This window comes from Camelus ferus, chromosome 11 (assembly GCF_009834535.1).
Source record: "Camelus ferus isolate YT-003-E chromosome 11, BCGSAC_Cfer_1.0, whole genome shotgun sequence".
Lineage (NCBI taxonomy): Eukaryota > Metazoa > Chordata > Mammalia > Artiodactyla > Camelidae > Camelus > Camelus ferus.
Window position 1 is genome coordinate 44,424,264 of NC_045706.1, and position 27,826 is coordinate 44,452,089.

A 27,826-nucleotide genomic window follows, 5' to 3' on the forward strand; every position below is an offset into this window, starting at 1 on the left:
AATGTGTACATCACATTTATCATTGTGTCTGGCATGTAACAGAGGCTTCTCATAATTTCAAATCCAGGGTACTCTCACTCCCCAAACCAGATCCTTTCCATTTTTCAATGCTGTCTTTCAATCCATGTGCAACACATTTAATCAAAATACTTAATTCTTCTTTTCTAACCAAGCTAGGTATTAGGACAAGATGAAATGAAACAGGAAGTGAAAGAGCAGTTTGACTTTTCATTACTGAATGATTTTATCTAATTCATCTGTAGTTTCAGATGGGGAACAAAATGGAGTTTAAAAATGACAGCAACAACAAAAACAAAACGCAGGCAAGAGAAAGAATCCAGATAACATCTCAGTTCCCAGTGAGCCAATCTTCACAGTGTGGTTTCACTGTTTTATAAGAAGTATGAAAATTGCCTGATGACAAATATAACCCTTAACATATCATTTTGGCTTTTTTCTTCAACTAGCAAGAGTAATAAAGTTGAGTTATTAATTTCAAAAATCTTGTATTTTGATTGTATAGTATTTGGTAAACACTAACATAATTTTACTTAGGAAAACTCTTAACATAGGTTTACACTAATGAATAAATCAGAGGGTTGCTTGTCTCTGTATAAAATTTTGTTTCTTTTTAATTACAAGCTTTCTTCTTTTTCAAAATAAAATTGACTTACAAGATTTTAATTTACACACACTTCTAGAAATATACCTATTATGTCAAAAGAGGCATATAGGTTTGGGTTCTTAAAATTTTTTCTGTGGAATCTACAACTTAAAATGTCAAGAGTTTGGGGGTGATATTATTTAAAGCATAGATCTTTTCATGGTCTTTAATTAGTCTTTATTGTGTTTCTCTAAGGAAGAAATAAACCACAGAGCTCCCAAACTTATTTGCTCATGAGCACTTTATTAAAGGAGACTCTAGTAATATCTTAGAGAACACTGAAGACAACTGAGGAATCACTGCTAAAATTAATGCTTTCTTTGTGAATTTTACTCCTTTCCACAACTTTTCAGATGATCTGGCTGAAAGAATGGACCTTTCATCATCAATTCCATTATTAACACACTGAGTACAGGTGCTTTATCAGTCATCATGCCTGACCAGAAAGCACAGCAGAAAGAGCACAGCCTGTCCGGGATTATATAATCCACTCGACCACTTGCTAGCTACACGACCTGGCATGTTATACTCTCTTAAATTGTATTTCACTCATCCGTAAAATGTAAATGATAATAAAATGAGGAAACTGCGAAGGTCACAGAGCTAGTCAGTGGTAGAAGCAGAATATGAATCCAAGGCTGATGGCCCCATAGTCCCCACTACTAATCACGTCACTATAATGCTCCTTCATAACTACATCTCACAGAGACTAAGAATAAAAACTGCTTTAACAGTGTTTGTTTATTCATTTATATTACTGTGGTAAGAACATGTGATAGGAGATTTACTCTCTTAACAGATTTTTAAGTGTACAATACAGTATTGTTAATATACTGTATAGTAGACCTCTGGAACTTATTCATCTTGCATAACTGAAACCTCATACCTATAAATTAGCAGCTCCCCCTTTTTTTCCCCCAAACCCCTGATAACTGCTATTCCATTCTCTTCTAATAGTCTATTTCAGATACCTCATATAAATGGAATCACATAGTCTTTATACTTCTGAGACTGGCTACTTCAGTTAGCAGAATGTCTCCAAGGTTCATTCAAACTGTCACATATTGCAGAATTCCTTTCTTTTTTAAGACTGAATAATATTTCATAGAACAGTGTCTGACACACAATAGGCACTCAACATATGGTATAACTGGTAATTCTAGAGAACTGACACAAACGGAATGACAACAAACTTAATTCACCAAATTTTCTGACGAAGTTGATAATGCTAATACTATTGCAGAATTCAAGTTGTGGGTGACAGAAAGCTAGAATACATTGTTCAGACCAATCTTCCCACTAAAAACTACAGAAAATGCTGAATCAAATATATTTAAAAACTTTTTCCCAGAGCAACAAAGAAGTAACAAAACTACAAGAAACTACCAGTACAAATCTGATAAACGAGAACCAGTGAGTTAAGTAAGCACAGAAGCAATGTTTGTCCTGAGAGCATTTGCCAGTCCCAGCAAATCTGAATTATGACTTAATGATCCTGCAAGAGGAGAGAAGCAGAACAGAAATCACAGTCCACGGCCTGAACAATATAAGCAGATTAATGGGAGATTCTCCTCATATTAAGGAATCACCAACAGAGTAGTGGTGAAACACAAGTAAAGTAACCTTACTGCCCAGATTCCCAGTGCCTGGAGGTGGGGATGGGAGGGGTCCAGACAAGGTCAGACATTGTCTTTGGTAAAGTGAGCCTATAGTGATAATCCCTCCAGGTGCCTGCAAGAAGCAAACAGAAACACTAAGCATCCACTTATTCCAATAGGTTAACTTCCAATTATAATGACAGAACATGAAGATCTCATGAGTGAGAACCAGTTTAAAAAAAATGACCCAGAAAAATTTATATATCTGAATTATTAGTCATGGACTATGAAATAGCTATGCTGACTCTTTTACTAAAAACCTAAAAGATAATATTAGCAATATATACAAAGAATACAAAGTGGCATAGCAGATTTGAAAAAGTCACAAAGAACTTCTAGAGCTGAGAAATACCACAAGTGAAATGAAGGACTTGGTATACAGAGTTAATAGCAGATGAGACAGAGCTGCAAAGAGAATAAAGGAAATAGAAGATAGTGCACAAAAAAATCTAGAAAATCAGCAAAGACAGACAAAACGATAAGGAATACATCATGAAGAGTAATGAAACACAGAGAATACAGTGAGAAAGACTAACATAGCTTCAACTAGGAATGCTAAAAGGAAAAAGGCAAGAGAATGGAGCAGAGGCTGTCTGAAGAGACAAATGAGATTTTGTCCAGAACTAATGAATGACATTAATCAATTCAAAGTAGTTAAAGGATTTCCAAAAGCAGCATAAATAAAATTAAATTCTACACCACAGCACAGTGAAGCTTCAGAAAACCAAGGACAAAGAGAAAATTAAAAGTTACCTTCACAGAAGCGACAACTGACAAATGATTTTCAATAGCCAGTACAAGAAGCCTGAAGATAGTGGAATTATATCTTTAACATTTAAAAAAAAGAAGAAAGAAAAGAAAACCACTAAATTTCTACATCATGTAAAAACATCTTTCAAGAATGAAGAAAAACAGAAACAGACTCACAGACATAGAATACACACTTGTGGTTGCCAAGGGGGCGCGGGATGGGAAGGGACAGACTGGGATTTCAAAATTTGGAGATACTGACAGGCATAGTCAGAATAGATAAACAAGATTATACTGTATAGCACAGGGAAATATATACAAGATCTTGTCGTAGCTCACAGCAAAAAAAAAATGTGACGATGAATATATGTATGTACATGTATAACTGAAAAATTGTGCTCTACACTGGAATTTGACACAACATTGTAAAATGACTATAACTCGATAAAAAAACGTTAAAAAAAAATAGAGAAAAAAAAGAATGAAGCTAAACAAAGTCATCTTCAGACAAACACAAAGAACCAAGAAGTATGATGCTAGCAGAACATACTAAAAGAAATTCTAAAGATTATACTTCAAGCAGAAAGAAAATGACCCCAGATATAAGGTATCAGATACAAGTAGCACATGGAAACATGGAGGTAAATCTAAATAAATGTTAAATGAACAAAACATCTTATGAAATTTAAAAATCAAATGGAATTATAATATGTAACAATAGTACATAGGTCAGACAAATAGAGTTGCAGTGTCTGAGAAACAGGTAAAATTATCTTTTAATTTTAGACTTAAGTATCATTAATAGAATTTCTAGAGGCAATTTCTAAAAGATGAGAAAAGGAATTATAACTTTAATTAGAACAAGGAAAAACTGAAATGATAAAATTATCAATCCTTAAGAAGGCAAGAAAGAACAGAAAAACCGCTATGAATAGGTAAGACAAAAAGAAAAAACAGAATATAATCATAGATTTAAACCCAAATAATTTATATCAGATGATATGGGTTATAAACTACTTGATAATAAATGCAAAATAACTGAATGCTGCAGCAAAAGAAAAAAAAACAGAAAGATTGCTAAATTGGGATAAAAATTTAAATTCAATATATAATCCTGTTTGAAGAGGCACATCTGCAAAGTAAAAATAAGTACAGTTTGAAGCAAAAGAATGAAGGAAAATACACAATTTAAAAACTGTGCGCAAACAGTAAAGGCTCAAATTATATAAAGCAAAAATAGACATAACTATGAGAACTAAAAAAATCCACAATCATAACAGATTTTATCACATCTCTTACAGTAATATTGAATATGGAGACTACAATAATTATTTCTAACAAATAGTTAGCATATCTAGAATATACCACTGAATAAAGAACTGATAATCCTACTGTAAGACTAATAACAAAAACAATAGAGAAGGTACAAACAAAAGGCCAGTACCAGAAACAGAGAAGGAGGGACAGTTCTACAGGTGCTACAGAAATTCAGTGGAACTGTCACGAAAAAGTTAATGCTTATAAACCTTAAATTTTAGATCAAATAGCTATATATGTATAAAAATAGAACTTATGAAAACTGACTCAAAATAAAAAACAGTAAATCTCAAGAACCCTGTAACTATTAAAGATAACTGAATAGAGATAAGTACAGTTATTATAATCATAAAATGAAATATTATAAGCAATGAAATGAATACATCATGGATGATGGACAAAAAGCAAGTCAGTCCGAAGACCTAATATGATTCCATCTACATAAAGTTCAAACCAGTAAAAACTAACTTACATTATTTAGGGAAGCACATATAGATGATAAAACCATAAAGAAACATAAGGAAGTGAATATCATAAAAGTTGGGACATTTTTGCACCTAGGTAATTGAGGGGGAGTGTTGGCAATGTTTTATTTCTTGGCATGGAGGGGGTTATACATACATTCACCTCATAATTATTTGTTAAAATGTACATTTATATTTTATGAACTTTTCTCTATTTTTAATGGAATTTTTTACTGTGAAACTTAAAAATGTACAGTGTCATCTATCTTCACAACAAGAAGTGTAAGTAAGGCAGTACATAATTTTATATATTCTACCTTAAAAAATGAACAAGAATAAATAAACCAAATCATATTTCCGAATGACTTTACCAACACTACTCAATATTTTCCATCATAGGGAAACATAATCTGGGAGAATGCTCATGCTATGTTTTACAAATCTTCCTAATAGCTTACCTTCCTTCTTTACCTTGCTATAAATTTCTTTTCAATAAACTATAACTACCAATATCATCCAGAGAAAAACATTTTAAGATTAATTTAGCTCTTTCTTCCCTTATATCCTCTCTTTCTTACCAACAGAAGGGTTGGCTTCCTAAGTTTCAGATTTAAAAAGAAGATAGATCTTTGACTGACAATTAGGAGAGTGGTAAAGCTGTCAATTTCAAGTCAAAGACAAGGATTCTGAATATGCAAAATCTTTCTGTTCTCACCTAGAAAGCCTCAAGAACAAATCCCTAGCAAGTAACAGAGAAAAACAAACTTTACTCTTTTAGGGAAAAGGGACGAACATATTTGAAAGAATCCACAGAATCACTCATGGCTACATTATTTAAGCCAATAACCACTTCAGGGGAACATATTAAAATCAGATATTATTACTGTCACCACATACATGTTGACCTAACATGTACAATAAGTAAATTATAGACTGGACTTACCATTTCCATTAATAGACAGATTATGGGTCCTGAAGCTATCCTCAGCACTTTCCAAGCTCAGGGTAGTATGAGCTAGCAAATTATACTTTGCATCACTAATAGAAAAAAGACATGTTTTAAGTATTTTAGTGTATTTTCTACTACATAAAATATTTAGATATTCAACAACAAAATAAACAATCTGATTAAAAAATGGACAAAGGTCTTGAATAGACATTTCTACAAAGAAAATATACAAATGACCAATAAAAACATGAAAAAATGCTCAAGATCATTAATCACTAAGAAAACACAAATCAAAACCACAATGAGATACTACTTCACACGGATTAGGATGGCTATTACTAAAAAAAAAAAATCACACACACACACACACACACACACACACAGAGAAAATAACAAGTACTGGCCAGAATGTGGACAAACTGGATTGCTGACAGAAATGTGATATGGTACAAACACTATGGAAAACAGTATGATGATTCTTCAAAAAATTAGAAAAAGAATTATTACCATGTGAACTCTGATGGGGATTTTTATTAACTGTGCCAGGTGATATGTTTCATAAACTTTTGTCTGTTACTAAATATGTAATAAAGTCTCTATTACAAAAAATACATATACATGTAGCAAGAATGCAATGCATGTATTCACTTTTTAAATGAATAATGGCAAACCCCACAGAATGTTGCTCTCTTGGAGAACGCATCTTGGTTTTGGGTTTTTTTTTTTCAGTTTTGTTAAGAAATAACTGCCATATATTACTGTATAAGTTTAAGGTTTATATCATGATGGTTTGATTTATCCTGGTTTTTAATATACAACCATCATAGACCAGAGATACCTCTCAATAGCCAATGTTTTTTTCAGTGTTTACATAGGAGAATTTATGTTCCAGTCTCCAGAACTCAGCAACAAAAAAATTTTAACAAAACAATGCATGAGCAAAATTTCAAGTTACATTCTGAACACAACTGGTATAATTCAGAATCATATGTAGACTTTTGGAAAAGTTCAACTAGTACCAACAAATCTCCATGTTGCTACAGCTAAGAAGCACCAGCCTTATACTCAGTTTGGGCCATTCACTGCTATTTTCACTTATCCTGAACAAGTTTCTATAGAGCCTTTCATAATAAGTTCTTATTTTTTCCTACTGTTACACAATGAGTGTCCCTCAAAGTTGAGGAAGTATTAAAGAAAACTGTGGAGAAAGAAAACAATTGAGAACAGCAATCATAATGGAAGAGCAAATATTACTAAACACAAAACTGCCTATTAACAATCATACTAGTTGCTTGGTAATCAGGGTGCAATATGTTAAGCATTATCTCAACATGATAATTTGTCATGGATACAACTACATCACAATTTTTCCCACTTAAAATATGTGAAATAGACTCCCTATTAGCATTTTAGAACAGCATGTGTCACTTTCTGATAGTTAAGTGTGTAAGTGATACAAGAGAGTGACACTACGTGTATATGACAACCAAGGCAGCCAGCATGGCTGGGCACAGTGAGGGAGAGGGAGACGAGGCATCTAAAAGGTAAAGGCAGACACTGTACACTGCACTAGGGCATGCTTCATAGGCATGATAAGGACCCTGGATTTTGTTCTGAGTGAGATGGGAAGCAAATAGCAGGTTTTGACCAGAGGCATGCACTATGATTGTTATTTTTAAATGATCTCTCTGGCTGTCATGTGGAGAACAGAACACAGAGGCCAAGAGTGAAAATGGAGATGCCAACTAGAAAGCGACTGCACCTGGCCAGCCAAGAGCTGGTGCAGGCCTAGAACAGGGCAGTGGTTGGTAGGGTGATGAGAAGTGGTAAGATTCCCAATACAGTCTTAAAGTTGACCCAGTGTGAACATGGGATGTAAAAGAAAGGAAAGAGTCAAAGACAACTCCAAGGCTTTTGGCTTGAGCAACCAGAAAAAGGGAATTTTCACTGACTGCAATGAGGCTAAGAGAAGAATAGATACGGGAAGTAAGAATTCAGTTTTGAAAAGATTAAATTTGAGACTGGGTTGTAGGGTAGGCATGTGGACATATGAATCTGGAGTTAGGAGAGGAAAAAGTATTGGAGAATTAAATTTGGGAGTTACCAGTATATAGACGAAATTTAATGAAAGTTAGACAGTTAAATATAATGTGAGGACTGAATATTGGAATATAAGTATTCTATCACTTCTGATTAAATTGAAGAGCAATGAACAAAGGAGACAGGCAAGGAAGAGTCATTGAGGTAGAAGAGAAACAAAGAAAGTGGTATCCTGGGAGCCACGTTTAAAAAGTGTTTCAAGGAGAGTGATCAATTGTGTTGAATAATGTGGAAAGGTCCAGGAAGAGGAATACTGATAAATTACCACGGTATTTGGCAATGTGGAGATTACTGTTGACCTTGACAAGAGCAGTTTCTATAGGATGAGATGGAAGTAACATGATGAAACCTGACTGAAATGGTCCAAGAGAGAACGGGAGGACGGGAAGTGGAGATGGAGAATATAAAAAAGCTTTTCTGTAAAGGATAGCTGTGAAATGGGGAAGGAGAAATTGGGAGGTATTTCAGCATGTTTATGTTATTGGTTTTGTTTATGTTCCTGGAAATGATACAGTAGAAGAAAAGCTGATGATATAGCAGAGGACGAACATGTGTAGGGAGCCTACTTTTGAGTGCTTGACAAGATGGGATCTAGTGCAAAGGTAGGTGGCCTCAGGTGGCGCAAAGGCAGTTCACAAGGAAGGAAAGCAGGAAAGACACAGAAGCAGGTAGGCTGATAGATTTGGTTGATGGAGGATATGTGAGTTCTCTTCTGATTACTTTAGTAGCATCAATGATACATAAATCAAAGTCATCAGCTTTAAATAAGGACTGAAAGGAGTGAGTACGGGAAGTTTCAGAAGAGAGTAATATGACATAAAATACTTACCCTGACAAGAGGTAAAGTGGGAAACTACAGAAACTTAGTAGGATCACATTGGAACTCACTCAAGGTTAGTGATCACTCGAAAGTGAGACCAGTCAGTGTGACTGTTTTTCTCCAGCTTCCATGTCTATTCCTCATGAGTGCAGGTGCAGAGGAACTAAAGGTAGGATTTAACCAAGGTTGGAGTTTTTCTAAAGTAAGTATAACAAAAGGAGAGAAACGTTAGGAAAGGATAAAATGGTAAATCATGGAGTTTAAGCTAAGTTGGAGTTAGAATACTGAACGAAGTAAGCTGGAAATGTGGGAGGTGACAGGTAGAGTGGGATGCCTACTACAGAGACTTTAGAGGATGTAGAATTATTAGTAATGACAAGATCTAGAGTGCAGTCATGGGGTGGATGATTAAAATAGGCACCAGAACAAATTCAATGGAGGAAAGGAGGTACATGAAACTTAGAGGTCAAGTTATTAGATGGACAGTCTACATGTATTTTAAGTCCACCAAGGAAAATATCTGAAATGGTGAGAGGCAGAAAGAGGGAAAGAAGGTACTTCTGTGTTTTATTTTGAAGAGTGACATAATTTATTCTCAGGGACCACTAAAAACCTTGGAGTATTCTTCACTTCAGGAACAGCATCATTTCCATATACAGTGGATATAAAACACTGCCATTAGTATGCACAGGAAGCAGCTATGTTATAGGCTGTGCAGTTGTACTGAGTGCGTTGGAGAGGAGGTTTAATTGTTTTCTCAGGCCAAAAAATCATTGCGGCTAAAACATCTTTTCCCTAACTATATTAAGGTAAACATGTAAGAATGTGCCTGTTTCCAATGAATTACACATCTTAAAATAACAGTACAAAAAAGTGACTGATAACTTCCTCTAAGAATGGTTAAACCATGATAGTCAATTTATAGATAATATGGTCATTAAAATGATCATATGAAGACTATAATAACTCAGGAAAAGTGTGTATATGTATATGAATGTACAGTATAATTCTTAATATCTAAATATCCCCCAAAGCCAAGTATTTTAAAACCGGGAGGAAAAATACCAGTTCAAAATTATTTTTAAAAAAAAGTATTTGATTGAGAGTGAATTATGAATAAATTTTTTTCTCTTCCAGATTCTACTTCTCAAGTTTATATTAATTTTATAATGAGATAATAAATGTAGGATTTGTGATAGGCTTTTGTTTAAGTTAATATAGCTTTTTGTCAAGTAAATAATCACTCTCAATTTTACTAGTTCTCACAAGATAATTGTTTAAAATGATGTATATTTATACAGTGAAGAATAATGTACTAAATGGTTCTCAAGGAGCATAAAATAGTTAATTCAGCTATTAGAAGCACTGGGAAAATCTAACTAAAGGAATTTCAGTAAGCTAAATTCCACAAATAAAAAATGAGTAAATGAATCACACCAGGGAGCATGCTAAAAATTACCAAAAATGTTCACTGTCTTCTTTCAGATCAAACAATACTTTATGATGATATTTCAAGTTACTTCATTTTTAAACCATGACTAATTACAATGCCAATGCTTCCAAAATCAACAATGATCTCACTTTTAAAACATTCTTGTCAGGATAACATTTTCTTACTAAAACATTACTCTCATTCCTTTTAGCCAACCCTAATATTGAGTTCCCAAAAGTTTAATCAGCTACATTTTTTTTTATCAAATGGGCCAATTGTTATAACATTTGATGGAGCAGGGGTTTTAAAAACGTTATGAAAAACTAAATGACTACTTAAAATGGTAGTCTGAAAAAATGCACTCTTTCATCAGAAAGAACAGCTATATTTGGTCACATGCCATATTACTAGAGGAGAGATATTTTGCCCATTTTGGTTAAAAATTAAAAGCTTTATTAGGCATCTTCTCACTGAACTGATCACTGTTAAAGAAAAAAAACTGAACCTCACGCATTCTGATTACTAATGCTATTCTCAAACGGTGGTGATGAAGTGGTCAGTTCAGGAACTGTAGGGTAAAAGTAGTCCTGGGCTTTGAGTTTAACCCAGTACACTTGACATTCACACCAAAAGCTCAAAAGAATGCTTGGTATTAGGAGAATATAATTTGCTGAAATAGTGTAAAAGATTTTACTCTATATTTTGACCAACTTTAATGGTATAATAAAGCAAATTGCATGCAAGTTTCATGGAAAATGTTGATAAACAAAAATATTTTTGAACAAGAAAATTAGTGTTTGGATTCAGGTATAAACCAAACACAATGACAATCTGAATATGAGAATGAACACTTCAAGACAAATACGCCAATCCCTATTAGAAAGAGTGTAGGGACAAAATTAAATTTAAAAGCTTTTTTGCACAGCAAAGGAAACCATAAGAAAAACAAAAAGACAAATCTCCAGAATGGGAGAAAATATTTGCAAATGATGCACCTGCAAAGGCTTAATTTCCAGAATATATAAACAGCTCATACAACTTAATAACAAAAAAACAAACAACCCAATCCAAAAATAGGCAGAAAACCTATACAAGCAATTCTCCAATGAAGACATACAAATGGCCAATAGGCACATGAAAAAATGGTCAATATCGCTCATTATCAGAGAAAGGCAAATCAAAACTACAATGAGGTATCACCTAACACCAGTCAGGATGGCCATCATTCAAAAGTCCACAAACGTTAATTGCTGGAAGGGGTGTGCAGAAAAGGGAGCCCTCCTACACTGTTGGTGGGAATGCAGTTTGGTGCAGCCATTATGGAAAACAGTATTGAGATTCCTCAAAAAACTAAAAATAGGCTTACCATATAATCCAGCAATCTCACTCCTGGGCATATGTCTGGAGGAAACTCTCATTTGAAAAGATACATGAACCCCAATGTTCATAGCAGCACTATTTACAATAGCCAAGACATGGAAACAACCTAAATGTCCAGTGACAGATGACTGGATAAAGAAGCTGTGGTACATTTATACAATGGAATACTACTCAGCCATAAAACAGAATAAAATAATATCACTTGCAGCAACATGGATGGACCTGGAGATCATCATTCTAAGTGAAGTAAGCCAGAAAGAGAAAGAAAAATACCATATAATATCAGTCATGTGGAATCTAAAAAAAAAAAAAAAGAAAGAAAAAAGAGACAATAATGAACTCATCTACAAAACAGAAAGATTTGCAGACACAGTAAACAATCTTACGGTTACCACGGGAAAGGGGGTGGGAAGAGATAAATTTGGGAGTTTGAGATTTGCAAATGTTAGCTACTATACATAAAAATAGATTTTAAAAAGTTTCTTCTGAATAGCACAGGGAACTATATTCAATATCTTATAATAATCTTTAATGAAAAAGAATATGAAAACAAATATATGTATGCATCTGCATGACTGGGAGATTGTGCTATACACCAGAAATTGATACACTGTAACTGACTATACATCAATTAAAAAAAATTTTAATAGGAAAAAATGTAATACTAATAAAATTATTCTCAAAAATACCTCTAGGCTGTGAAGTGGAGTATACTTAGATTATCTTCTATGAAATTACAAACATTGGTTTTAAATTTTAAAATATCTGTCTACATTTTATAATTCTATGTAAACTTTCTAAACTGCAATACTTTGGCATGAATTTGAAAAAAAAAGTTCAGAAAAAGCACTGGTCTGGAAACAATAAAAATATTAACAATAATGGTAAGAGCTACATTTATTAAATGCTTAGTATATACCAAGTTCATGATTTATCTTTTTGAATCTCATGATAATCTTATTTACAGAGGGAAAAACAAAAACTCAGAAAGTAAATAAATCCGTCCAGGATCACACAAATAATAAATGACAGGATAAGAAGTTAAGGATTCCCTACCAAACAATGAAGTTTTAAACTGTTTGAGAGGCCCCCTCGTTTTTATATGCTTTAAAGGTGTATGAAACCCTAAAAGGTCTCCGAGGAGCCTTCTAAAAATAAATTATTGTGTCTAAGCATCCTTACCTTTCCTACAAGAAAACTGAGGCCCAGGAAATAAGGTAACTTGTCCAGGACACTACTAGTCCTGTCATTTTTTTTACATAAAGAATTCTGTGGCTTAAAAATGTTTTAAGACTACTGAACTTGGTGAGTATGTCTAGGGTCTCTTTCAGTTCCAAATTTTGTTTCAGCCTAGAAACAGAAATACGATTGTTCACTTAATCATCAAAAAGAGACAGTTCCACTACCTTACGGTTGAATTAAAGCATTTTCCAGCAAGCAGTTGTCATAATCTTAATCTAGAAAGGTTTTAAAATGGCTTTAATTCTAAAGTACGAAAATTAAACGGTGTCCCCTTCCTCCTTTTTAATGACATGTTTATTGGGAAAGACTTATCCCCTATGACTATTATTTAGTGGATGGAACCCATTCATGAATCATGAAATCAAGTTAATAATCCATAAACAGCATTTTTTAAAAATTGAAAATAACTAGAATAAAAGTCTAACTGTATTATAAATAGCTAAGTATTGTTTCATGATATGTCTAGATGATATGTAGCTGTGCAATCAGTCCTGACAAAAAATTTATTTCTTAACATGGGTCTCAATCAAAATAAACTGAAAGCCACAATGCTAGAGTCTCAAGGCATTTTTCACACGTAATATATCCGACATGAAAACAGTTACTCAATTACATTTCGATGATTGACATTTCCACGATCTACACATAAAATATTTTACTTTATGTAATTATAGTAAAATTATTGACATGCTGAAGAGCCAACTCTACAAAGACATGCAAAGAAATTTTAGGAATGCAGCATATACAACAGTTTTCCTAAGAAACAGAAACATAAAACTATATGTAAAGCAACAAACATAATGTTTAAAGAAAGTATGTGAAAGGAGCCAGGGCTCCTTGAAGAGATGGTGATTCCAAATCTGGGCAGAAGAATATAAGACGAACATGCAACATCTTGTGTCAGAAAGCAAAGAAGCTATCAGAAATTAGGCTGTGTCAAAAGGATGCAAGAGTCAACGTAAAGGTTTCCCACCGATCAAAGATGGGAAAATTTGGCTTCAAAGAAAATAATGACTATAATAAATAGAAACAAATATATAAAAATTCAAGAGTTCAAATAAAACAAAACATTGATCACTTCCATGGTTCCTAGGATATCAACTTATTCTAAAATTGGGTAAATAAAAGAACCAAATATTTTTCCCCCTTTTCCTTCATCAATTTTTTGCATTTACATCCAGAGAATTCATGAAGGAAAGTTCTTCTTTGAGAGAATTCCAGGTTTAAAAAGGAATACAAGACAAACTTAGAAGGTCAACAAATTATAATCCTTAATAAAATAATAAATAATCAGCAATGGCTGCAAAAACAGTTAGATAAAAGATTGAATAGGGAACTTTATAGTGGATGGATCAGGCTGACGACCCCGAACCCACTGATCTTATGTAACATGACTGAAAGAGGGACAAGGCCTCCTAATGGGACACACCAGGGAGTACATATAAACAATATAAAGTATTATTGCCCTAAAAGAGAGCCTGAAACTGATCAGTTCTCTAGATTTAACTATCAGTTGTAGGAAAAACAGAGGATAGAAAAAGATGTTTAAAAAGACCACACAGATGCAATCAGATAAATTCAAAACATGAGAAATTCTGTAAGATCTGTCTTCTTCAATAAATAATGGCAAGGAAAAAAAGTAAATGAGAAATTGTTAAAGAGTAAAAGAAACTTAAAAGACTCAAATGGAACCCTGTAGACCTTGTTTGGATCCTGATTTGCACAAATCACAAGAGAACTTTTTCAGAATTGGTGCAATTTGAATATAGACTAGATATCAGGTGATATTAAGGACTTGTTTTTTATTTTGTTGGGTATAATGGTAATGTGGTTTTGTCATAAAAAGTTAAATATTTTTTTAAAATTGATAAGAATGAAACATGACATATATACAGAAATCCACTTAGTAGACTGATAGATAACAAACATTGTGACATATAGATGGTCCCTTCTCAAGAAAAACACTTCATCTTTCCTCTAGATACTGACATTCCAAATCACTAAAAACGCACTGTCATCCAACTTCCTGCTTTCAAAGGAAGGTATTAAGGATACCTCAGCTGGGTAAATGCCAGACAACCAAGGTTTGTTTCTGCTTCAGGGTGTTTTTTTTTCCCATTTAAAATGTAAATATATATTCCACATAAAATAGTTTAAAATGTCACAAACATAATTATACTATGTCACTATAAATATTATATAAGAAAACTTACAAAATAGCAGAACTGAAGGACAAGCACGTTTCATCATCTTCTTGAAGCACTGAATTTATTTTCTTCCCTGTAGCTTTACTTATAGATGTCTTCAGTTTCTTAGCTAGTTTTTTTGGTGTGTTGGTTATAGAAGATTCTTCTGTACAGCAACTATATATTTCCACCTTTATCTGAAAGTCTGGCCCTGCTTCATTACTAAAAACAGGAACATTCAAAATGTTAGAAATTTAATTTAGTAGAAAATAAAATTGTAACATCCTTTGATATTTTCAAAGCATTTGAAATCAGCATCTACAAGAGGTTTATGTTAATATATGCAATTGAGACAGAATCTTCCTGTGTTTGTTTAGCATCTAAGAGACCTGAGAGAGTCACTGCAACTTTGACCTACCAGCTTTTAAAGGAGGGAAATCGTAACTCAATTTAACCAATACATACAGGCAAATTACTTAAAGAAAAAGGATAAAATGCTCTGGTCATTTTGTCGCCAAGGCTATTTCTTCTCGTCATTCCTTTAATATACCTATTTTTAAGGTATTTACATTACATGTGATTTCCTGAAATGACCATTCCTCCAAAAGAAAAAGATTTGAAAACAAAAAAGAAAAAGAAACAAAAGCTTTCTTTTGCTGAAACCTGTAGTTTTCATGTCTTTTTCATAAAGAATCACTTACAGTTCACTCACCACTGTGCCCCTCCTTCCTGCGCCACCTTTGTACCTAATAACTCTAAAATAACACTTCACTATTTGGCTATACAGAAGAGAACAAACGAACAAACAAACAAAACAAATATAAAAAGATATATTTCAAGGCATGAATTACTTGAGGGTAAATGCTGTCTTGGTAATTTTGTATTCTTAATCTAGCATAAAACGTATTATGTATTTATTAAACCAATATGCAGAAAATCTGCATTGTCAAGACTAGCTTTCCTTTTTCTCGGACACAATGAACTACCTTTACCATAAAAGACTGTGGTGATGTTACTAACAATAAAATATACTTAAAATTGCAAAGGAGGTCCATCAGCAGTAGATGTTGCCTGTAGAGGAAGATCCATCAGTCACAGAGATTTTAAAAATGCAGTATAGACTTTGTAAGATTTAAATAGCCAATCTATAGTTTAAATAAATCCATGGAGAATTACTTCCAAATATTTTTATAGTTTAATATTTGGCAATTTTTAAACATACAGTATTCCTGGTAATGACTAACAAATGTCAATATTTAGAGAAAAACCAGAGATCCACAAATATTGAATACTCGTTAAAAACAATCATAACAAAAAGCACATTTTTAAACATTTAAAACATCTGTGAGCAGTTATTTTTAGAACAATTTAAAATATTTACAGAATTTTTTAAAAATTATAAATCATGAGTTATCTTCTCAAGTAACTTGCATTGTCCTTTCTGTGAAAAAAACGATTTTTGTCTGTGGTAAAAAACAAACAAAAGTGATGTGAAGAAAAGAGCCCATTAACAGGATGATTTTGGCAGAAAAAAATGTATTAGTAATAGTTGATAATGGAAATAAATGTAGTTAGATAAATAACCAAAATTAATTTTTTATTCCCAATTATGTAAGCATTTGGCAATATCTGGGGGAGTCCTAAATAAATTCCTTTAGTTCAATAGAGCGTATAAGATGGCCTGCACTACTACTACTAACTCAGAACAATGCGTTTTATTTTTCTGTGCTGTACAATTACTTATGGGACACTGGACAGAAGCCACAAAACATGGTTTGCAATATTTTTCTTAATGCTATGTGAGTGGGAAAACTAGTACTTTCAATCTCAACTGTATAGCTCCATAGCTAAAGATCAACATATGTTGATTTTATTTTAACAGGTAAGTAGCTATTAATATTGAGATACAAAGACACTATCTTTGAAACCTTGTAAAAAATACAAATCACACACTGATTTAGGCCAATAGAAAAAAAGGCCAGGAAAAACTTATGTTAGTTAAAAATGATTTCTATGGCTACCTGAGGAGTTCTTTCTGGTTCTGTATTATTACCACAATAAAATGAGCCTGTAAAAGAGCAGAGGCAATAAAAACAGCTCTGCAGATCACCCAATTTTTTATTGTTTTGGAATACATGAAAGAAGTACACCATAAGAAAAAGAACATCTCAAAATTTTACTAAAGTAGTTTTCCTACGGTACATATCTCAGGACTATCTTATAAAGTTGTTATATTATTTCAGTATTTCTGTAACTAAATCTCCTTTATGAGATGTAAGAACCTGGTTTATATTCAAATTCATTCTATATAAAGTAATGCTATAATGAGATTCCATTGTATTCATAGCTTTACTACTAATGTTACATGATTTCCATTTTATTTTACATTAGAAAACTTCAAGTGCAGAAATGGGCTTCTTTTGAATAATGCAATTTAAAAAATCAATTTAAATATTTAAAGACATTACTGCTTCAAAAACAATCCAATGATTTTGCCTTCCTTTGAAAAAGGTAGAATTTTAGATTATTTTCATTCAATGAAGATTAAAAAATACTTACAATATGGTTACATTTTCAAAACATATATCTGTGATTGTTTTGTCCACAATCACCATGTCAGTATCAAAAACTTCAGCTCCCATTTTGAATAAACAAAAAATAGCATAGCGCTGTGATCCTAGAGAAGAAAAACATTTAAAGCAATGATTGTGATTAATCAAGCCTACATTATGTTAAAATCCACCTGAAAGTGAAAAAAATTAGCTTAAATATTTGTTAGTATTCTTATTTTCATACATTGTACACTATAATCTTTTAACTTTTTATAGCCTGTTTTGTCAGTGTATATTAATATCTTACCCAACTAGAGCACAACCACCAAGCATCAAAAAATTAAGTTAAAAACAGGCCTCTCAGCAGCCCAAAGTAACCACCAAACTCATAAATTCTATTCCTAGAAAACTCTTTATGTTTTAATTAATAGCAAATTTATTATTGTTATTATATATATATATACTATTTCCCCTGTCATTTTGGTTTTTAAATATATTTAAAAAAACTAAGTTTTCTATTACAAGAGGTTAAGAGCAAGCACGTTAACAACAGCCAAACATTTTCCACCAAACTTAACAGCAAGGGAGGAAACCACAAAAACAATAAAAAGTAGACATGTGAACACAAAAACCATAGCTGCTGGGCCTTTTAATTTGATGATTTTTTTTCAAAGTATCAGGTGATTAAACAGCTAAATCCTCATTATTGAGAAAATGTAGCTCTTCAGAAAAACTTAATTCTCTACAGCAATCAGAAAGATGTATTTAATTCCCACATGTATTGCTTTGTAAAGTAAATTATATTTTCTAATTGAATAACAAATATACTAACCTGATTTTGGATTTTTCATATAAAACTAATTATTCTCAGTATGATTTAGTTTTTAAAGTATGAAGAACAAAGTTACCACAATAGGCAAGAAAGATAAAGGATTGTTCGTATCTTTTTTGTTTTGCTTCTAACAACTAGAGATCATTTAAGGTTAATTTCCATGACCCAAGCAATACATGGATTTGTTAATATTTGTTAATAATTTATTTATTTGTTAAATAAAGCCATAAAATGCTGAAGGGGAAAAAATGAGATCAAGCTAAAAATCTTTCCCTCTTATACCCTGTTAAATAATCTGAAGTAACGAAACAAGGCAGAAAAGATCTCCAAGATTTCTGGTCAAATAATGTTGCCTTTACCTTTACTCCTTAAGCATTTTCCTTTGTTCCACAACTCCCTCCCCATCCATTACTCATTACCCTTGCACAGGTTCTCATCAACAAGACTCTGCTTATTCTGTCCAACACATCAATTTATTTCAGCATGGAAGTTTTCTCCCAGAAATCACAGACTAAAGAAAATCATACACTAAAGAAAATTTTCAGTTAGAATTAAAATCATACATACGTTCTTTATTGCTGAAGTGATCAGAGTCTTTCCACATTAGTGGTATACGAATATCTATAAAGAAGGGGAAAAAGAAATGACAAGTAATAATTTTGGTGAATTTCAATTCTTAGAGTGAAATAAACCTCTGAATCCCGTAATGGAGTTGACCATTAAAGCCAATATAGAATTTTCTAACACTGTGATGTTTTCTCTTTAAAATAGTTTAGATGGGGAATATAAAATGTTACGCTTATTTAAATAATTTACTAAGAAAACCTACCAACTATTCAAGAAATTAATTTATTAAGTAAGATCTGCAATAAGCTTATGCCATAACATTTGCATTTTGATTTATGTTTTTGAAATAAGTGAATCATGGGGAATCCAGTGTTGAATTTCTGTTTTGGATAAGCAGTAGCAGCAAATGTAGTTAAATACACTTCAAAGTCATAGAACAGTAGAGGTAGAAAGGACTTTAGAACTTTTATCCACTATGCAAACAAAAGATGAAGAAAATTAAGTGACTTGTCTAAGATCATTGGTTTTTGGGAGAGACCCAGCTCTTGACAAACAAATCCAAGCTCTTTCCATTAAGAAGATTTAACTTGTCTACAAAAGAATTTGCAGATCTTTGTATATTCATGTTACAAACTGTAGCATTCCTCTTAAGAAATAAAACTAAAAAGGGAAATGCGTCATTTCTTTCAGGCCAAGAAAAGGGCGTACGTTCTAAAAGTGATCTAAACATATTCCTCTCATTCACACATTCTTCAAACTATAAAGTGACTGTGTTAATGATCTTAATTCCAGAAGTCAATCTAGAGCTTTGACATAGTCAAAATTTTTCATTCCTAGTTTCCTTCACTCTGCCCTTTTTTGGGGGTGGGGGGGAGGGACTGGATTTATTTATTTAAAATGGAGGTACTGGGAAATGAACCCAGGACCTTGTGCATGCTAAGCATGCACTCTACCACTGAGCTACACCCTCCCCTCTTCCCTCCACTTTTAATACCAGGTTAACATTATGTAGTAACAATTTTCTTCTGACATTCCTACACTATCTATGTATTTTCAGTTAGAGGATTAACACTCTACAAAATAGATTAAGATGTGTGACTATAACATACGACAGCACAGTAGAGATCTCAATGGTAAAGTGAAGTAGTTTCAATTACTCAAAGAGTACAAAAACTGTATCAATCCCTCAAACTTTTGTAGATAATTTGTTTAAGACACTTCCATATTACACTTAGGAGGTTTATGTGCATATTTTTGTACCTATTAATTATGCCACTTTCAAATAATTGTAAATCTTTATGAACATCAGCTATTTGGCTACCTTTATGTTGTGCTTCTCTTTTAGATCCTATGATCTTTTGTCTACATTTGTATTTCTTTAGAATTCTTTCTAAGGTTCCAAATGCCAATTTCCAATTTCCTTTCTAGAACAGCTTTCTACCACTCCTTCATCCCTACCCTTCCCAACCAAACAGGATGTCTGAGTGCTCTTCCCACTGCTGCCTTAGCATTTCTGATAAAATATATATATATATATATATATATATTACGGAGCTCTCCCCATATGACAAGCTAAACACTTTACATATATCTCATCCAACAATGATTTTAAAATATATTTACCAACAGTCAAGTGACAGGATTTAATTGCTTAGATATGTATTTCCTTGATTAACAAGAAAAATGTTAAAACATCTATTGGCCTGTTTAGTGAATCTGTTTGTATCCATGCGCCATTTTTCTGTTTTTAAACATATTGCTTGTGGCTTGTACTTTCAAAAGCTAATTATTTCTATGTGAGATTTTTGAGTATGTGAGGTAAAAACAAATATTCTTCTTATAAAAAGTTGTTACAGCTCTATTTACATATCTAATAGGCCTTCTCTTCTCTGATTTAATGATGCCATCTTTATCACATATGCCATTCTGAGTGTCTTTTCTTTGGCTACATGCTTTATGAATCTAACAGAATCATTTATTAATTACTTCCTATCCTAAAACCAATACCATACTATTATAACCCCTGAAACTTTAAAATATATTTTACTGTCAGAAATACATCCTTCCAAAAACATCTTATTCTTACTTGCTAATTTCTTTAATTTTAGAAATATTTTTTTCAAAATTCCCCCTCCGAAGTGTTTTATTAGAATTCTCTTATCCAAATTCATTTGAGAACTGTTAACTTTACAATATTCTATCTTTATATAGAGTAGCATGATAGTTACCCTCACATTTTTATTTAGGTTATTCTTGGGGTACTTAATGTTTTTGTTTGGGGCTTTTTATTGTAAAGGAGATCTTTTTTGCCATCATATTTTGTAACTTGTTATAGCTGGTTTTGAGAGTGGCTACCACTTTTTGTATATTTATCTTGAATCTAGCCACTTTCACTGACTTCTTTATTAATTCAAATAATGTTTCAATACATTTCCTTGGATTTTCTAGGTCTATAATCTATCTTCAAATAGTACTCAGTTTGTCTATTTCTTCTCAGTAGTTTCACCTTTCTTTCTATTTTAGCTAGAATTTCTAAAACTGTGTTGTGATTTTAATAGACGTTGTTATTCTGTTCTTGTCTTTAGTGGGATTGCCTTTATTGTTTTATAATTATGACTTGGCTGATGACCCATTAAAGGGCCTGATTCTTGCCTGACCACAGTTGCTGACTCATTGCATTTCACAACTGTTCTTTTTCAGAGCTGTTCTTTTCCTATTAGGGTAATATTAACTATTTACACTATGTTGGGAGGAACATGGACCCTGGCTTCCTTTGCTGTACACCCACAGTCTGTTGGCAGTCTTGCTCCTTCCCATGCCTAGCTATGTCAGAGCCTCAAAAGGAAAAGGTGGACATTTCTTGTCTATTTCCTAGCTGGTCATGTACTGTTCAGGTGGCAAAGGATGTGTAATTCACTTTTTTGTAATTCACTATGTTTTTAAATTCACCTTCAAATAGTAGAAATTCCTTCCAGATTCTTGCAAATGGTTGACTCAGTTTTAGTTTACAGTATTCTTAGTTTTGTCTTGTTAGTATCTTAATCTACACTTTAATGGAAAACTGAAAGAGCCCTAATAGGATAGCTAACTTGATGCTATCAGGTCCTAGAAGTCTATCATTTTTAAGTGAAAACTGAGGTACTGTATGAGCTGATTTGGCTTTAGTCTTTGAGTTAGTAGTCAGTGAATAAGCTAAGACAATTACCACATGCAATTATCTGCTGTTTAGCAAAAATAATCAGGCTAAATCTAAATCATTCTTTTTAATTTTATAAAGATCTTGACAGTGAGTGGTGAAGCTGGAAACAGAAAACCCAGGTTATCTCCTGGAAATCAATGTAATCTCAGAAACATTATGAAAGTTTGTTGCAAATATTCATTTTGATCAAAACAAAAGTCACATTTGCATTCCAATGTCAAAAAACTGATTTATAAGTAAATTGGTTTTCAATGTACTTTGTTTTTATCTTTTACAACTACACACACAAGATATAATTAAGTCCAAGCAAAGATGAAATTACATGTGTATCCCATTTTCTGAGACTTTCAGTTCCTTAATTTAAAATTATCTTTTAAAAAGAAGGAACACATGCAGAAATAAGTTTAATTTCTATACTTGAGTATTTGTGGTCAGGAAAACAGTTTTATCCTCTTATTTTAAATGCTTTTACTTAAACATTCTTGTAAGTGGACAGTTAATGCTAATTTCATGAATTGCTCCAGTCAATAAACTGTTCACTATGAAATGACAGTAGAGGCCAACTGTATCACAGCATTTCAGTCTTCAGTAGCAACTTAACATATCTCATTTGTGTACTGAGTGGCACTACATCAGAATCAAGGAATAGAGGATTATGTTTAAGTATTTTTAGAAAATCCTCTTTAAAGAACTATAATATTCTGCTTTTTCACATTAAAATGTACTGAACACAGTGAACAACTAAACTGTAAAAGTGCTGTGTTTGGCATCAAAAGGTAAAATGAGATATAAAACATGTTTTATTTCACTCATAATTAGAAAGATGAAAACATAAATATAAATAGCTATAAAACAAGCAGCAGATTTTTATACAGTTCAGTTATTTTTCTAAAGAATTTCTGCTGAGGGCAGTTCCTCTGATTTAGGACAATTATGTCATATGTAAAATTCAGGTTTATCCTACCTGTATGAGAATTTTTATTTACCATAAAGACATTTCTGAAAATAGTTCTTTGGGGAAGAGGGCCTGAAATGCAGCAGCAGACTCCCTGGAGCTAAGACAGCAAGGCTTTTGGCCAATGAAACAACCTAGTTATTACCTAAGGACAGATGGAGGTTTGTTGTTTGCAAAATGTACTAACGAGATAATATTTATAAAAGGTGAATTATCGAACTAGCATACACAGAAGTCAGCCATTTATTTATTCACCTCAATCTGGGACATCTCCAAGCCATTGTCTTTAGCTTTCTTAACACTTTGGAGAAACTGAGACAACACAGCATAAGTGCCATCTAGTGGTAAAGGGTCTCCTACTGCATTAAGAATTCAGAGAAGGGAAACATCACTTATAGCTGGAATGATAACAGGGAAGGCTTTATAATGAGCAAAAAGATCCTGAAGATAATACAGTTATTTTGAGAGCTAACTGGGTATCAGAAACATGGGGTATGTTGACAGAATGGGGAGAGAAACATATGGCTAAAGCAAACAGCTTATGTATAAGAGCAGTGGAAGAAATAACTAGAAAAATAGTTGGGTCAGAAAAGAAAACGCTAGGGGAAAAAAATCTAGTCTTTATCCTATGGGCAACAGAGAGTAGTCATCCATCCAATCAGTATTCACTGAGCAATGACTATGTACAAGCATTGTGTTAGCTTCTGGGTATATAGTTATGAATAAACCAAACATAGTTCCAACTCTCATGGAAATTCTGGAGTAGATCAACATTAAAAACATTATTGAAACTTCTGAGCAGAAATGGAATGGAGAATCAAAAGACTTGAGCCTGCAGCCCAGTTCAACCACTTTCAGGAAGTCATTTAACTTCTGAGTCTGTAGGAAAAGAGAACTACCCTACTTATTTCACGAAGTTGCATTGAGGAGAAAATTGCATATACGTGTAATGTACATGAAAGTTTTTTCAAACTGTAAAATTCTATGCAAATATAGAGCCTAATGACAAAAACCATTTTAGAAAAAATATTTAGAGTTACACAAAATAAAATGAAAAAAGAGAATGGACACAGGGAATTAAAAAGCACCCACCAACTCAAGCAAGTTACTTATAGAATTTATTCAGCAATATAGAAACAATCCATTAGAGCATACCTGATATGGCAATCTTTCCTTTACATGCTGTTCGTGCTTTACTTTCAAAATTCGTATCACTGTCAAAAGGAAAAAAATGTTAATAAAAAATCTTTTCTATTAAGAAATTGTTTTAACAATCTTTCACAAATGCCTAGATATTAAAAACAAACACATATTCTCAAATAATAATGACTGCTAATTAATATTAACTACTTTACCAAGCTTGGCTTTAAAAGAAATATACAGAGCCATTCTCTTTGATTTTTTTCATGTAAGCTTTACATTCCCTGATGATTACATACTGGTTTATTCCACAATGAAAGCCTTTTGTGATCTCTTACATTTATAAACAAAATGTGCAATATTTGTCCAGGTCCCAGGAAGTATAATACCATGGGTCACCATTTAATAAATTACATTTCTAGTTTACCAGATTATAGTTCCCTGAAAAAGTTAATGAATTTCCCAACCATGAACTTGTTGTATCTTATCCTTATATAATCTAACAAATATCAAGAAAATTACTCTTTGCTACATATTTATATGAAGTAATATATTTCATTCCTTTGCCAGAAAAAAAAAATCAAGGTTTATACTAAAACAATAAATAAACTAAAGTGGCAAAGGAAGGGAATGGCCATTTAGAAAGAATAAAATGTGGAGAGGAAAATATTATCATGACAATTAAAAAAGTCTCAAAGGAAATTCTTGGTGTATAAGACACACTTCCAGATCTGACTGGAATATACTATTAACATAAATTCTTTTTCAACATACTTATCTCCTACTACACCAAATCAATCCCATCTTTGATTATTTCTCCAATATTCTATTTTCCTAATAACCTGCATTTAGAGATTAGCATTCCATTTATAGAGTAATATATACAAGAATATTATTCTTTGTACTCTTTTTTGGTCCTTACTTAATTTGGCTAGCTAATTAACTGCTGGTTAATTTAATTAGATACTTCAAATATGTGATAAGATAGAAACTTTTCATTTGAACATTGTTTTGATTCTAAGAGGGTGTACAGAGAAAGACTGGGTGGGGATTTGAAGTGTATCTAAGTTTCAGAAGACTATGACACCATCTCAATGCATTTCAGCAACCTTGTTAAAAAGATGGCATACATACTCATTACCATACACCCAAGTTTGAGAACAAAATACATCATCCTACTTTTTCTTTTTTTTTTTTTACTCTTACTGGATTAAGTACATAAGTATTATAGGTGAAATATATTCCAAATGAGCAAAAATAATTTACTGCTGTACTTTAAGTTAATAAGCTTATATGGGACATTTATACAGTATTTATAGACTCAAACACCAGGTATAACTAAAGTAATGTAGTGTGCTTAAAGTCATAAATTCTCAGGATCCTATCTAATTACTTGATGGTCACACTGGTATTTAAGTTCAAATAGGGAATTCACTCAATTAAAAAATAAAAGTACCCATTGATTATTTCAAAATGTTTTCCTGAATCATAAATTTTAAAGAGTCAAATTCAATATTTTAGACAAGTTCAGTCTGTCATGTTGGAGAATATCAGCTGGCTTACTAGTTCATCAGAGTAAAAGATTCAATTGAATAGTCTACAATATTGTGGTGAAAATAATATATTGAAAAGCCCACCAGAAATGAAACACAAATCTCAATTTCCTTAAATTGGTATAAGAAATACAATATAAAAATAGTTGGCTGGCATTTGTAAGTAATATTTCTAGAAACACCTTCTATAAGAGCAATGCATAACATAAATTCTTAAAATACTTATTCAGTGAAAAAAATACAATGAAGCTCTAATGCGGTAAGTAACTTGAGTATTATGGAATAGGTCATAGATTATGTTAAAGTTGAGATCCATTAAGTATTATTAAATTGGATTAAAATTAAGGCTTTGGCAGACAAGTGAAATTATAAAATACTAGAACCACCAAAAGCAAACTTCCTGAATATTTACCCCCCAAATTTCCCCCTCCAAACTATTCAACCTCCTGGCAGAGTACAGCTTTCTTCCTTGTAACTATAAATAATGTGCACAGGCATTTCCAGGACCAGTCAATAAACTTATCATATACAAATATTTTCAAACTGTAATATAAATCTAATTAGCCATACAATCTTACAGAATAAGTAAGTCTGTTTATTAAAAATGGAGAGATGAACTAAAGTAATTCAGCCTCACTTTTCTGAAGCTTGAATTATTTTCAATTCAAATAACTCCTCAACTGTTATTTAGGTTGCTAGAATGTGATTTTTTTCTAATTAATCCATATTGACAATAAAATTGTTATATATTATCTATTTAAAATGTGCTACCGTAGGTAATTGCTTGCTACAGTTAAATAAATACTTGTTTGAAAATCTGCAGTGTTAATGCCAGTTCTAAATTAGAGAGCCAGGCTGATAAGCAAATAACCACAAAATTATTCAAATAAAACACAGCTAAATATTAGTGTACCTTATTCTCATGAACTCAGTGTAGAGCATTATTTTGGTGAGAGTTCTAAATACTAATTTAAAAGATAGATAAAAATATAAAAGACAAACTTTTAATTTTGTTTTATTTCTTACATTTCTGCCTGTAGGTAAATAAAATGACCAACAGAGGGTGCCAATCAGCCACTCTGTTGCTCAAAAATCTGTACTAAAATTGAGTAAATACAGATTATCCTATTTTATATTGTTCTATGTGGGAATTTAGAATAGCATTTGTTTGCCAGAATTAACAAGATACAATGAGAAATGACACAATGATAAAAGTATTTTATATTTTCTTAATGATGTACTAGAAAAATTCTAAAGATGATTCTATTATTTGAAAGCAAATTATAAAATCCTTCATCTCTTATACAAGTAAGTGAAAACTAAAACACTCAGAAATGCATCTGAGAAATATGGAATTTTAAACCATTCTAAAACTTTGTGGTATAAAATTAATGCCTTCATAAGCATCTTACCTTGAGAAGAAGAGTTTTCTATTTCAAACCATGACATAAACTCTTTTCAACACACATCAAAAAATATAAAGTTAAAAAAAATAAAATCAGTAATGTTTTTTATACACCATGTTTTAATGTAGAAATATCAGCAGTTCGTAAGTTTAACTTGCAGCCTACATTTTCTATTTTTGTTTAAGTTATAGTATATAAGCAATTAAACTAGGCAACAGGAGTATAAGAAACTAGTTATTGTGGAATTATTAAAATCACAATTATGCTGAATGATATACATAATTAGGTCCTTTAAATGACTTTGGCCAGTAGTATTTTTACAAAGCCAAATAAAGTTTCAAGAAGACGACATAGATTAGTAGGTTGGGGCAGGGGAGAACATTACTGCTAAAATGTAAACTCTGGAACAACAGGGATTTTTTGGTCTATTTGCTTACTGCTCAATCACCAGTGCCTGGTATGCAGTTCATCACATTCTAAGGTGCTCAATAAATGTTTAGTGAATATTAAATGAAGAAAAACAGGATATGGTCATTTTGATGGAGCAGGCAGTAGATGTAGACAAGTTTTAGATTTGAATCTTACCCATCAATAACTAGTTAATGTTAATGAGTTGCTGTTAACATCTCAGCCACAGCATCCTCAACAGTAAAATAACAG

General features: G+C 32.3%; 1 protein-coding gene across 2 annotated transcripts in view; it reads right to left on the reverse strand.

Annotated features, from left to right (window-relative positions):
- Positions 1–27,826, reverse strand: part of RTKN2 (rhotekin 2) — a 76,189-nt gene that overhangs the window by 25,261 nt on the left and 23,102 nt on the right. For both annotated transcript variants that reach the window (XM_032491474.1, XM_032491473.1), the window contains exons 4-8: positions 24,223–24,281; positions 18,914–18,967; positions 17,522–17,639; positions 14,990–15,184; positions 5,797–5,891 (exon numbers count right to left, since the gene is read on the reverse strand). In XM_032491474.1, coding sequence (XP_032347365.1) covers positions 5,797–5,891; positions 14,990–15,184; positions 17,522–17,639; positions 18,914–18,967; positions 24,223–24,281 — 521 coding nt within the window. The remainder of the gene's footprint in view (positions 1–5,796; positions 5,892–14,989; positions 15,185–17,521; positions 17,640–18,913; positions 18,968–24,222; positions 24,282–27,826) is intronic.